General features: G+C 31.8%; 1 protein-coding gene across 1 annotated transcript in view; it reads left to right on the top strand.

Moving 5' to 3' along the window:
- The window catches only part of LOC143048638 (E3 ubiquitin-protein ligase XIAP-like), a 28031-nt gene extending 20723 nt beyond the window's left edge, over nucleotides 1-7308 (top strand). Inside the window, exons 4-9 of the mRNA XM_076222425.1 lie at nucleotides 1040-1163; nucleotides 2158-2321; nucleotides 2777-2837; nucleotides 3567-3605; nucleotides 4876-5087; nucleotides 6272-7308. Of these exons, the coding sequence (XP_076078540.1) occupies nucleotides 1040-1163; nucleotides 2158-2321; nucleotides 2777-2837; nucleotides 3567-3605; nucleotides 4876-5072 (585 nt within the window). The 3' untranslated portion in view covers nucleotides 5073-5087; nucleotides 6272-7308. The remainder of the gene's footprint in view (nucleotides 1-1039; nucleotides 1164-2157; nucleotides 2322-2776; nucleotides 2838-3566; nucleotides 3606-4875; nucleotides 5088-6271) is intronic.
- The last annotated feature ends 7014 nt before the right edge of the window (nucleotides 7309-14322 follow it).

Raw genomic sequence — 14322 nt, 5'->3', positions numbered from 1 at the left:
CCGTGCACTGCCTTGTGTGCATGTGGTGGTGATTGTGAATAAGCATGTATTCTTGGCCAAATAGAAGTAGTTTTAAATATTTTTTAGTACTATAGTGATTTTATTTTGTTTAAATCAATCTATCCAAAACTCTACATCGAAGAAATAGATTGAGGACTCATCTTTAAAATTTACGTCATATTTTTACCGGAAGGGTCAACTTTATATCTTAGCATTTACAACATGCTAGAATAAGTGGTTTTGGGGATAACTTAAAGCCAAAAGTTTAATGACCAGCACAAAATAAAATCATTTTCTTTACATTTTGAAGAAAGTTGAAAATTTGAATAAAAAATTGATATTTCTCTGTCCGCCATTTTGGATACTTCCGGAAGTAAGGGTTTTTAAGACATATGTCTCATACATTGTCTCCATCAGAAGCACCAAAGAAAGGTTCATACACAATGTAATTATAGTAGCAATACGTTAAAACACATTTCAATTACCCTCCCTAAAAAATAAGCTTATTTAAGTACAATGTCCGCCATATTGGATTTTAACCGGAAGTGGGGTTTCTGAAGACATCTAATCTATTTAATTTATCCAAAAGTAGTAAAACACAAAGGTCTGTACCAAATATTATGATAGTAGCATGATAATAGGACATTTTTACACGCTAGTCTTCGATATTGGGCTGATTTAAGTATAACGTCCGACATTTTGGATTTTACCGGAAGTGAGACATTTTTTACAAATGCCTCCCTATCTGAAATAAAAGAGTAATAGTTGAGGAAGGTCTATGCCAAATTTCATGCTTGTAACAGGATGTGCACAATTTTTTACAAAGCCGCCGGACTAAAACATTTATTATTTATTTGAGACATGTTGTCGAAGCAACACCAATACGGACCAATTGAATTCATTCTGGAGTTTTTAGTGAGATCCTGTTGTTATAAATATTTATTTTCTGTAAACGATCGACTGATAGAACACTCACCAAATATGAACTGTTTCATTTGAATTGATAAACTTGTAAGTATTTAACAATTTAATTTTACAGATATATAACCCAAAACATGCCGCTTTCGACGATAAGGAATCGCGTATAGCAACATTTGATGATTGGCGACGAGACATTGAACAAACCCCTGAAATCTTGGCAGACTCTGGATTTTTTTACACTGGTAAGCGTTGCTGATTAACTATTAAGGCAGATGACACTAAACTTTGAATTGTGTTATGGAAAGCAATATACAGATACAATTTCGCCCAACACGCGAAACAAGGAATGTGTTTTTTTAATTTGATAGATGCTTTTTGTGCTTTTTATATATTTTTATTTGTCTTGAGATTGTAGTGTCAGATGACTATTGTAACTATATTTTGACTATTTTACCGATTATGTCTGTTTTGTTAACGCATCGTTATAAAAATAACGGAATTTGATGCGACTGTTATAAAAGTGAGAGGTTTTGCGCTATAAAACCAGGTTTCAATCCACCTTTCTCTACATTTGAAAATGCCTGTACCAAGTCAGGAATATGACAGTTGTTGTCTATTCGTTTGATGTGTTTTATCCTTTGGTTTTGCAATTTGATTTGTGACTTTCCGTTTCCGAATTTTCCTCGGAGTTCATTAGTTTTGTGATTTTACTTTTTAGATATAACAAATTTACCTTAAAAATTTACTTAAAAAGTCATTTATTTGTTATCCAAGTTCTTAAACCTCAATGACTATGTTGGGTGAAAATGTGCATACAGTTGGTAACATTATAAGATAACATGGCACACTAATTACGTGATATTATTACTAGCTGAAATGGATTGCCTATAAAACGTTAAAATAAACGGTCCGGACCATCCGCTCATGTACGTAAATAAATGAAAATCATTGTCTTGAGCACCCAATCATCCCGGGACGTTGGGAAGTGGTGTTGCAACGGTACAATTTGTAAAATCAGTTAAAAAGGGCTAGACACTTAAGATATGTACACAACAAAAATATTCCCCAAAAGACTGAAGGCACAGTATTGACTCAAGATTACTCGCTGTCACTCTCACTGTACCAAACGAATACCAAAATGTTCTTTTAAAATTTTGGAGAATAAATACAGACTTACACTCTTCACATGGAAGAGTTCCTGTTTATGTTTAGAACTACGACCTATTTTTTTTGTAGGCGATGACGATGTTGTCCGCTGTCATTATTGTGATGGAGGATTACGTAACTGGGAACCAGGAGACGTTCCATGGGAGGAGCATGGGCGCTGGTTTCCATTCTGTAAATTTGTTATCAAAATGAAAGGGCGAGAGTATATAGAGGAAATAAGAGCTAAATATGAGGTGAGTGTACATTGTATTTTCAACATCATTTGTGTCTTTAGACGCGTTAAATGGTTTTCGCTGTCATTATTTTCATAGCGGATTGCGTAACTTTTGTTTGGTTCATAATCACACCTTTTGTTTGCAGGACAAGACCGACAATCATTTGTAACGTTCAGGAAGCGAAAGATACAATTACAATTAATATTAATGTACATGGGTAACATGATAATTGACGGTGTCAGATTTTATATAATTCAGATACAAATATAACGCTTTATGAAAACTGAATACATTCTGAAAGAGATATAACCATGTCCTAAGTATGATGTAGCACCAATTAAAAAACTTAAAATAGAATGTTCTTAATCAATCATTCTTTATTTTAATGGCAGTTAACTTAATGCTTGTAAAGGGATATTACCATACTTTCCTCCTTATATCTTTGTAAAATATTATCTGTAAATACTTCTAAGGAGAGACAGCGCTTGGGAAATCAACCAGAGATCAGTAACAACAGAAGCTCAGACTTGCCAGGTATTTATTTATCTTACAAATCAAAACCCAAATTTACCTTAAACAAGCATTCAATTTTTTTTTTTTTTATAATCATGATAATTATTCGGACTTAACATTCTGAAAATCAAACCAAAAGACACAGAAATTATTTACCATATGTCACTTTACGGCCTTCAACAATGGGAAAAAAAGCTATACCGCATAATCAGCTTATCAGCCCAAAAGTGACAGATCGTATAATACCGATTTCCTTGTGCTGTACACTTGATAGATTTATAAGGGGAACCTAAAAAGAAAAGTTGGATATTCATATAAGAAAAAGTCTTTAAAAGATTAATACAACTCTACATGAAAAATGTGGAGTCCTTGTTTTTGAACAGTAACATAATTAATGAACTGGAAAATGGTGCAACACTTAATGAGGTGTATGCATCCGAAAACGCATTTATCTGTCAATTTTCTGACAACGGGGACCCTATATATCAAATGCACGAAAGCCAATGATCTAGTATATAAAACCAAAACGTACCACTTAAAGTATGTTAATACCAAGCATGTGTCTACAAGGAAGATAGTATCATGGGAACTCAAGTTTCAATGTGCTTTTATGTTTGTTATTCATCCTGTTTTTGAATTGAAGTCCTAATACAATAAAAATTTGTACTCGCTTAATAAAATATTGTTGGCAATTTCCACTTACTAGTATCAAAACCGTAGCAATATGTGTTTTCTTTTATATTTTCACAGCAACACAATTTGCTTCAACAAAAAAGCCTGAAGAGAAAGGTAATTTACTAATTGTGTTATAAAATAAGTTTTTTTTTAACGCTGAAATTCTATTCTAGAAATATCCACCTCAATTGACAGTTACAAATAGTAATTTTTCCACAAACAATAATCCAATGGAACATTTTGCCACAAGTTGTGATATCATGCATATGTCAGACAATTGAAACCTTAAGAGAATAGTTGGTACCATCTGTTCTCCACAACATAAATATCAATGTGCACATATTTTTTACCACTTGTAGTCTTCTCTATGAGGAAAATATCACCATTTAAGTAATCTACAAATTAAAACAATATTTTTTTGTTCTACTATAATTTTATTTACACACTCCGCGCATTCAACTGTTAGTAATCTTCAATTTAAATCAAGCTGAAACTATATAAGAAGAAGAAGGAAAGAGAAAATAAATTGTGTGCATAATCAGTGTAGTCCTTTAGATTTTAAAATCTTTTAATTACATTTATTTTTTGGTCAAGCTTAAAACTTTTGATATCAATAATTATTTTTCATTACACAGGCAAATTTTGCTCACGTAAATTTCACATGAAACTCAAATGGAATTCAAGTTCAATTCATCTCAAACGAGCTTATATATACATGAAACTCACGTGAACTTAAAAAATAAAAGAAATAGGTGTTGTTTTTGATTTCAAATATATTTAAAAATTGAAATTTTATTTCAAATACTATATTTTCAAAATTCAAGTGAGTTTTACGTAACATTCTTGTGCGTTTCACCTGATCCTCGCATAAACTGACATCAAGCTCATTTCAGGCGAAATTCACACGAGTTCAAATTTTCGTGATTTTTTTGTGTGTAAAAATTGGTTAAAGTACCGCTAATTATAACTTTCAACTCTTTAGAAATGCACTGGCTTAAATGCGTAGTAGTCCATTTTTGTCCGGTTTAGTAATCAGTTTGCAAAGGAAACGATTTGAGTTAAAAGTGTGTAATGATAAACCGCATACTAGGATGAATTATATGACTGTTCTTCTTTCGGTTACATATACAATTCTTAAGAATTATGAAAAAAATACAATTTAAGAACAAAATAATTTTCACGAAATTATTTTATCATTTTCACGAAATTATTTAATCTAATGATTGTGTTAATATCCGACATGTTTGCACTTCTAGCTATCTTTTAAATCATGTAAGGTGTAAATTGTATGTTTTGTCTTGTATTTTAACATTAATATAACTGTGATTAGTCTGCACTGTTATTAGTTTATAAAATTATTTGTAATAATATTTGTTTTCGATAGATCCTCAAAAACTTAAGGAAATAAATAAACAATTGAAAGACAAAATGAAATGTATCCGATGTAGAACCAATGATATTTGTATGCTGTTTGTAAACTGTGGCCATCGACAGACATGTGAGGAGTGTGCTGACCTTATGGACTTCTGTCCAATTTGTGATACAAGGATAAAGAAAAGATTGAAGACGTTTTTGTCATGAAGGCCCATATCAAAGGTTATTACTCTTTATATTACTATCATACAGAAATTCAAACAGAACGTACACTGCAACAAAAGTAAAAAGGCAATCACATAGATGAATAATTGTTAGTTGTTTAACGTCAAGTGACAAATTTATCGTGAATTTTCAAGACGATCATTAAAAAACAGACGAAACATGACATTTTTCCCCCAGTATTTCTAGGCCGTCAGAGCCTGTGCGCATAATGAATAGAACATTTTCATATTACCGACTTTTGACGATTATTCGACAGGTTACCTACTCTATGGAAGGTAGATATGTATGTACTGGTAAATTCCTTATTTATCCTAAGAATCCATCGAGAGCTGCAAGGGTACAGTGGAATAAATGTACACTCCCTATAGGGATTAATGGAGATGTGTCACTAACGTTTTTATAATGTTCAATATATACAAATTCCCACTACAACACCAGGAAGTGTTAGGACGTCGGGCAGAATCTGTTATAAGTGTGGAGGAAGCTGGAGTACTCGGAGAGAACCACCCGGCTGCTCGGCGGACACAGAAAAATCAAAAAGATTTTAGCAGATTGATATCAAAGTCGGGAGCATCTTTGGCCAACCGGAGCCTCTAAAGTACCCATTTTAGTTAAAACTCAGGTCTGGTTACCAGAGATGGACACCCTGGCATTCTGTCAATAACAAGCAACCAAAGATAGCACAATCATATATATGATCGGTGCAATTTGGTGGGAAATTTACTGTTTTCCGAGGATTTAGTCATGTTTAGAAAGCATTTAAACAGTTAACTTTTCCTCAAATTGTACAGATTAAAATCTTGAATTTACTTATTTACGTTGCCCTTGTCTGACCAAGTACCAGAATGCCCTACCATAGAGAAGGTATCCTGTCAAAAAATATTAATTCCGGAGTATAAGGGCGGTAATATGAAAATGGACTATTCGCCCTTATGTGCAACGACTAGGAAGCGAATATCTAGCATAATAAAACAAAAAAACAAAAGAAATGCAATGGAAGCTAGGATTAACGAATGGAATGTAATGCCTCAAGCAGAGCAGAAAAAATGGGAGCAGAGCAAGACTTCTCATTTTAGGTAATGGTGACGTAAGCAAATCCGTTGATGTAGACTAACTAACAGACAATTATTTCACTTTAAAATGTATGAATGTATGTAATAATATGTTTGATATTTTTACAGATGTATGCTGTCTCCAAAAGAATGAATCATCAAGAGAAATAAAAAAAAAAAAAAAAACCATTGGTGCCACCATTTGTATTCAGAGATATTGACAAATCAAATCAAAGCACTATAAGCGTTATGGCAGTTAACCAAAAACCAATTTTTACGGCAAATGTAATTATGAAAACTGTGGTAGTGTTGCTGCATGCAATTGTTGTTTTAAAGATTTGAAAGAACAAATTTTAAACATTCGTATATTGTTCATGTATGTTTTTTAATGAATTGATTAGGGAAAATTAATTGATATTTTGTTAATGTTTTCAAGGCAATGCATATATATGTATATATTTTAATGGTGAGTCTGCAGTGTTACAAGTTCGCAATTATTGAATTTGTTCTAGTTGGTAGTTGACGTTGGTAAAAGTTGACTTTTAGTGGTACAAGTTGACGTAGTACGAGATTGTAATAGTATGAATGGAAAAAAAAGATACGGATAAGGTTAATAGTTATCAAAGGTACGAAGATATATGTGCAAGCCTCGGGTAATGGTAATTTGTATTTGTAATGCATTGTAATATTACATCTTTTTGATGTAATGCAAAGTAATTTGTAATGCACATTTTCTACATTACAATTACATGTAATGTAATGATTTCTTTAGTTAAAATCAATGTAATGCCTCCATTACTGTGCATTACTTTTCATTACAAATTGGTAAAATACAGAAAATTGAAAAAAAATTGTAAAATGAAAATGAAATATTGTCAAAAACAAAAGAAAATATTGAAAAAAAATGATTGTCACAGTTAGTTACTGTATTATATAAATTGCATCAAATTTTAAAACACATCTTAAGGTAAGAAATATTAAATGATGAAAATGATCAAGTCTTGATCTTGGTTTCTGATATTAGTATAAAATGATATTTGGGAATAGTTTGGTGTTTGGTTGTTTGATTGTCAATGAAAAATCTTCAACAAAAATTGTTAAACAAAAGTAAAGATGAATGTAAAAAATATGAAGATGTATATACAACATGATTAAAACAAGATACAATTATAAAATTAATTATACAGTAAACATAGTTAAACCAATTAAATATATGTATGTGCCATTCTTAAAAGAATTATGAGACTATTAAAATACATATAATACTTATTCATTTTATAAAATACTACAAATATAGTAGTTAATGATATGAAATACTGTTTCTTCTTGTTAAAATGTTATTGCAGGTTTTGGCAACAATATTACAAATATTGATATTTTTAAACATATAGATAAATTTTTCTTCATAAGACAAGTTTAAAAACATATCATTATGACACAATATATCAATAAAAAGAGCATGTCTTAGATCTTCATACAACGGACAATTTAAGAGTACATGTTTTTCATCCTCTAAAATATTGCAGTTAAACCAAACTGCGGTTTAGGTCCTGTCTGTAATGTGATTTCACCTAATTAATATCAAAATGTTTTATTGCAATCAAATCTTCTCAACTTTCGTGTGTCCTCACAGAGCCTTTAGGCATTTAACAAGATAAACCTTTAATGACTTTTTTAGTTTTATGCCACTCACTACCCCATCAAAGAGTAGACACAGGTCTGGTGCAGTACATGATGTTGACATTTACTTGTCTGAGCCATGTAAAGAAATATCAATTAATCCACTGGAATACTGGAAATCAAATTCAGTGCGCCTTTTTTCTTTGGCTAATACAGCTATCATTAAGTATTTAGCCATTTCCTCTACATCAGTTCCTGTAGAAAGGCTTTTAAGTTTTGCCGGAAAGGTGTACATACCTGATCGTTGTTATCTTAATGACAGAACGTTTGAAACACTTATGATGATAAAGTGCAATGTTAATTGACCAGTATTTGAAGTCTATGTCACTTAATAGACATAGGGAGATGTGACATGAGTGCCAATTAGACAACTCTCCATCCAGGTCACAATTTATAAAAGTAAACCATATAAACACTGTATCAAATTCTTATAAAATCTGTTTTTGAGTTGTATCTAGTTTTTATATTGAATTAGTAATGTGTAATGTAATGCATTACATGTGAGAAAAAATGTAATAGTAATTGTAATTGTAATGGACGAATCACAAAGTAATTGTAATGTAATGCCCCCAAGCCTGGATATGTGTACTCTATCTATTTTGGAAGTTTGACGATAATTTTCAAACGGAATATCACATTACATTTAAAACAAAAAAGGAGAGACGAAAGATGTGAAAGAGATAATCAAACTCATAAGTCGAAAAAGAAATAGACAGCACAGTTCACAACATAGAAAACTAAAGACTGAGCAACACGATCTCCACCAAAAAATGGAAGGAACTCAGGTGCTCCGGAAGGGTATGCAGATTCTGCTCCACTTGTGGCACTAGTCGTATTGCTCATGTTTGTACAAACTTGGAACTATGGCTTCATAGCTACATTGTAAGCAGATACCTTCTGTAAAGGAAATTTTGATACGAAATACAAGCCCTGGAATATTCTCTTAACTAGGATATATATAATCCGTTTGCAGCCGCTGCTTGAATATTGTTACAAAGAAATGGAAAGTGAACAATTTGGAATTTTGTCATAATTCTTTTTTCTTCTAACGACTATCATTGTCAATTTCTAGAAACAAGTCTAGATATGAGGCAGACTTAATCTATTGTATTCTTTGTCTCAAGTTCGATAGTATAGATGCATCATATTAACCAACTTTTACATTTATTCATTTAGTGGAAAATTAAGTTAAAAGTTACTGCTACATGTAACATCTTATCGTTCTTCTTAAGATGAAGAACAAAGTTGGTTCCCGTGGGAATGCGAATTGTTTGTTGACAAACACGTCCTCCAAACGTAACATATAAATTGTCAATCAATAAACCAAGCATCTTCTATGATAATTGTACATGATGCTGTGATACTGACCTTGATTTTTACTAGATAACAATTTCGAAGATTCCGTAGAATGTCAGGTTATCGGAATTCAAATAGAGACTTACTGCGCACCACTTGTTGCAGACCTGTTTCTGTATTGTTATGAGTTACAATGTATGACTAAAATCGAAACAACATCTGATACAAAAATAAATAATACCTTTATATATTTGGATGATATATTGGCTCTGAATTATGACGACGCCAGAGTGTACATGTACACTAAAGATATGTATTCTGTTGAACTAACTTTAAAATAAAGCTAATACTAACAATGAGCACTGCCCTTTCTTAAGCTTGGATCTTAATATCTGTATCATTAACGGGAAGCTTAATAGCAAAAGTTTTGATAAAAGACATGATTTTTCATTTCTTTTTGTTAGTTATCCATTTTTAGATGATGACGTTCCATTGTTACAATCTTATGGTGTTTATATATATCTCAAACTTAACGATTCGCTCGTGTATGTAACAACGTATTAGATTTTAGCGAAAGGAAATCCATGTATTACTGAAAAATCATTACACCAGGCTTCTCGATACACAAACTAGTCAAAACATTTACTGAATTTACCATCGGTACAAAGACATTATTCGTAAATATAAATTAACATGGTGACATCGTATACGTGTAGGTATTTCACATCCTATGTTTTATTGTTATAACATTAACGGTACCAATTTTCCTGCACCAGATGCGCATTTCGACAAAACATGTCTCTTCAGTGATGCTCGTGGCCAAAATATTTGAAATCGAAAGCTTATATAAAAGATGAAGAGCATTAATCCAAAAGGTCCAAAAAGCATAGCCAAATCCGTGAAAGGAATCAGAGCTTTGCATGAGGGAGAAACATTCCTTAATTTATAATAATTTCTAACATTTAGTAACAGCAAATTTTAATAACACAAAACAATCCGTATTTCCATGCCAGTACTGAAGTACTGACTACTTGGCTGGTAATATGTCGGCATTTACCTCAAAAGCTAACCAAACCTTTTAAAGTTTTAACAGACTTATTAAGAAGGGATATTGTTACGATACTGCTTTAATGTCATTAAAGATGGCATATTTTGGCTTTAATATTTATTCACTTATAGGGTCTTTGCAAACACATTTATTCTGAAACCAGTTGTTGGCATGATGTTGGTTCTGCTCTTTAATATTTAATGATAGTACGATACTAAACCCCTAACGGGAGGGACCTTTTATAGCTGACTATGCGGTATGGGCTTTGCTCATTGTTGAAGGCCGTACAGTGACCTATAGTTGTTAATGTCTGTGTCATTTTAGTCTTTTGTGGATAGTTGTCTCATTGGCAATCATACCACATCTTCTTTTTTATATTGATATTCATATGATGAAGACATTATCTTTCAATCAGTTTAATTGAGGTCTTGAGTTGGTATATCAGTATCTGCTAGTAGTTCTTTGTTAATTTATGTATTATTGTCATTTTGTTTGTTTTTGTTTTGTTACTTATTCTGACACCAGACTCGGACTTCTTTTAAACTGAGTTTTACGGTGGGTATTTGTGTTTTTTTATATTTGCTAGAGGTATAGAGGGAGGGCTGTGATCTAAAAAAAAAAAAAGAAGGTTTAACCCCGCTGCATTTATTCGTCTGTCCCAAGTCAGGAGCCTCTGTCAGTTGTTAGTTATGTATGATTTTTAATTTTAGTTCATTCATATATTTCGGAGTCAAGTATGATGTCCATAATCACTGCCCTAGTAGACATTTGTGTTTAGGGCCCAACTGAAGCACGCCTCCGGGTGCGCGATATGACTGTTGTATTGTAGATCCATTGGTGGCCGTCGGCTGTTTTCTGCTCTTTGGTCGGGTTGTTGACTGTTGGACACATTCCCCATTTCCATTCTCAATTTTGTCTCGATAATGTCAGTTTCAGAGATGCTTTTGGTTTGAATCAGAGTGATTTTTTAGAAAGGAGGAATCATCCCTCCCTAAGACAGGACTTGTATTATGGCCATGAATGGTATGGAAGTTTGTACAATGTCATAAAGATCCATAGACTTATACCATCATTATTATAAGGACACCAGAGAAACATTGTCCCCCCCATAATTCCTTAAAGGTTTGGGCCATAAACCCCATAAATCAATCACAACCTTACCTTATTATGGTATGGAACCTTGTAATACAATTTTACTGTGCTCCAGTTATTGTCTCATTACCAAATGACTTCGGAAAACAATGACATTGATGACAACGTCATATATTTTTACAACCACAAATATTTAACAGTCATACATGTACGAAAACATCATGCAGTTTTTAATGTTAAATGACATATTGCAACATTTTGTATGTAATGTAAACTGATGTCATTCACCTATGTGCACATGGAATATGCTGTGGATTCATAATTATCTATTGGGTCCTTTTTATGGATATATATTCTATATTCTTATTTAAATAATGTGACACTAAAATCAAGTATCTCAAAAAATAAAACTTGTCTCCAATCCATGATAAATGGTGCAAAACAAAAATAATACTTTAGAAATTTCGTGCTTCAAAGTGTTTTCTGAATTTGAATTTCTGAAATTCATCTAAGATCAATTTTGCATTAATGAGGTGAATAGAGAATTTTAGTAGAAGTATGTTAAAAATTATGTCAGAACTGGATCACTGACTACTAAACTGATAAATATTATATCAACTGTGGTACCAACCAAAATGAACCCATGATAATAAATGAACTCACAGAATGCTCAATATTACAATTAGCAACAATGAATACAATTTCTTTAATCTTCAAAACAACTTGACAACATGCTCACCTTCAACATTCGTTTTTAAACATAACAATGTCAAAGACTCAAACGTATTGGACAAAACATAGTTGAAACACATTTCATAAAAACTGATAAATGTATTTATATTCTTTTATTTCATTCATTATCATTTATAAACATTCTACAACAGATTTGCATCTGTACATGTATTATCACAGTCGATAAGACTAGTCATATAATACTTCATACTTTGGGAATGTGAAACAAAAAAGTGTTTGTTGTGATCTCCTCTGAAACTGTTTAACCTTAAAACATAAAGCAGACATATCCTCTTATACAGGTGGGAAATCTAAATAAAATATATTTTTCTTTGATAAATATCTCATGACCAAATGTTTGTTTTATGCCATTTTTATCATTCACTGTAAGATGTGAAATTATTGATGCAGTAAACATTTAAACATGTTTTCATCAGAAAACAAATTTATACAAAAAAAAAAAACCAAAGGAGACTGCTTTTGAATAATGACTGTCCTAGTGAGACATTGGTAAATTGGTAATGAACAACACTGCCAAAGACCTTCTTTAGGAATCAATTTTAAGAGATTCAGTTGAGAAAAGAACTTGTTCTTATAGAACTTTAGATATTAAAAACAATTTTTTAAACAGTCATCTGAAATCTGTTGCAGGCAACTAATAAACAGCTTCAAGATGAACCCATATATCAAGCACACAATTTTTCAACTATACAAATTAAAACAGACAAAGCTTTTTCTTGTAATAAAAAAAATGTTTTAACAAAAATTCAGTGGTTTAAATGAAATACACATTATAAGAGACACACACAAAGGAGTTCACTATATCATAATTTTGGCCCTTTCCAGATTTTTTTTTAACTGCAACTTTGTGAAAATTTGATTAAAACATATGTAATATATCCAAATGTTTTAGTTAAAAAAAATATTTTCAGCATGTGCATTATAAGTTCAAACTTGGTTATTTGAACAATTGAACAAAACTTATGTATTCAAATTAAATATAAAATAAGAAAAGTTGAGTTATTAATATATGAAGGTAGAAAATATGTACAACATTATAATGTAATATGTCTGCTGAAGATATGTACAAAAATACCTTAAAATTGTAAAAAAAAAACAAATAACAATTTTATCAACAAATACAAAATATCAGTATAACGTAACAGTACCCAACTTGCACAGAGCACCCAAATTGCATCTATTTAGTAAAAATAGCAGTGAAAATCTTGTAGGATTTCCTACAGACTAAACAATTGGTAATTTTATGATTTGATACTATGCACATCTTTCAATATAGGTAAATATATTTAGATTTACACAACACTTTCACAGTATTTATCTACAGATGAAGTGTTTACTGAAAAGGTAAACTGTACAAAAATATCATCTTTTTAAAATTAGCAAATACAGTATGTTACAAGCATCCATTTCTTAAACAAGAGTGCACACACTGAAATGTCTCGCCTTCTATACTAATCATTGATATTATGTTGATAGTCCTATGTATAAAGCTAAGCTTTAATACAACTGTCACATAATCTTAACATTAACCAAGATAACTAAACAAAGACCAATGAACCTTGAAAATGAGGTCAAGGTCAGATGAACCATGCCAGGCAGACATGTACAGCTAACAGTACTTCTATACAACATATATAGTTGACCTATTACTTATAGTTTAAGAAAAATAGACCAAAACACAAAAACTTAACACTGTGCAATGAACCGAGAAAATGAGGTCACAGTCAAATAAAACCTGCGCGACTGACATAAAGATCATAAAATATTTCCATACACCAAATATAGATGACCTATGGCATATAGTATTAGATAAAAAGACCAAAACTCAAAAACTTAACTTTGACCACTGAACCATGAAAATGAGGTCAAGGTCACATGACATCTGCCCGCTAGATAGGTACACCTTACAATCATTCCATACAAGAAATATAGTAGACCTATTGCATATAGTATGAGAAAAACAGACCAAAACACAAAAATTTAACTATAACCACTGAACCATGAAAATGAGGTCAGGGTCAGATGACACCTGCCAGATGGACATGTACACCTTACAGTCCTTCCATACACCGAATATACTAGCCCTATTGCTTGTAGTATCTGAGATATGGACTTGACCACCAAAACTTAACCTTGTTCACTGATCCATGAAATGAGGTCGAGGTCAAGTGAAAACTGTCTGACAGACATGAGGACCTTTCAAGGTACACACATATCAAATATAGTTATCCTATTACTTATAATAAGAAAGAATTCAACATTACAAAAAATCTGAACTTTTTTTTCAAGTGGTCACTGAACCATGAAAATG

Source organism: Mytilus galloprovincialis, chromosome 10, assembly GCF_965363235.1.
Source record: "Mytilus galloprovincialis chromosome 10, xbMytGall1.hap1.1, whole genome shotgun sequence".
In the NCBI taxonomy this organism is placed as follows: Eukaryota; Metazoa; Mollusca; class Bivalvia; order Mytilida; family Mytilidae; genus Mytilus; species Mytilus galloprovincialis.
Note: the sequence above shows the minus strand (reverse complement) of the source record. Positions and strands in the feature narration are given on the sequence as shown.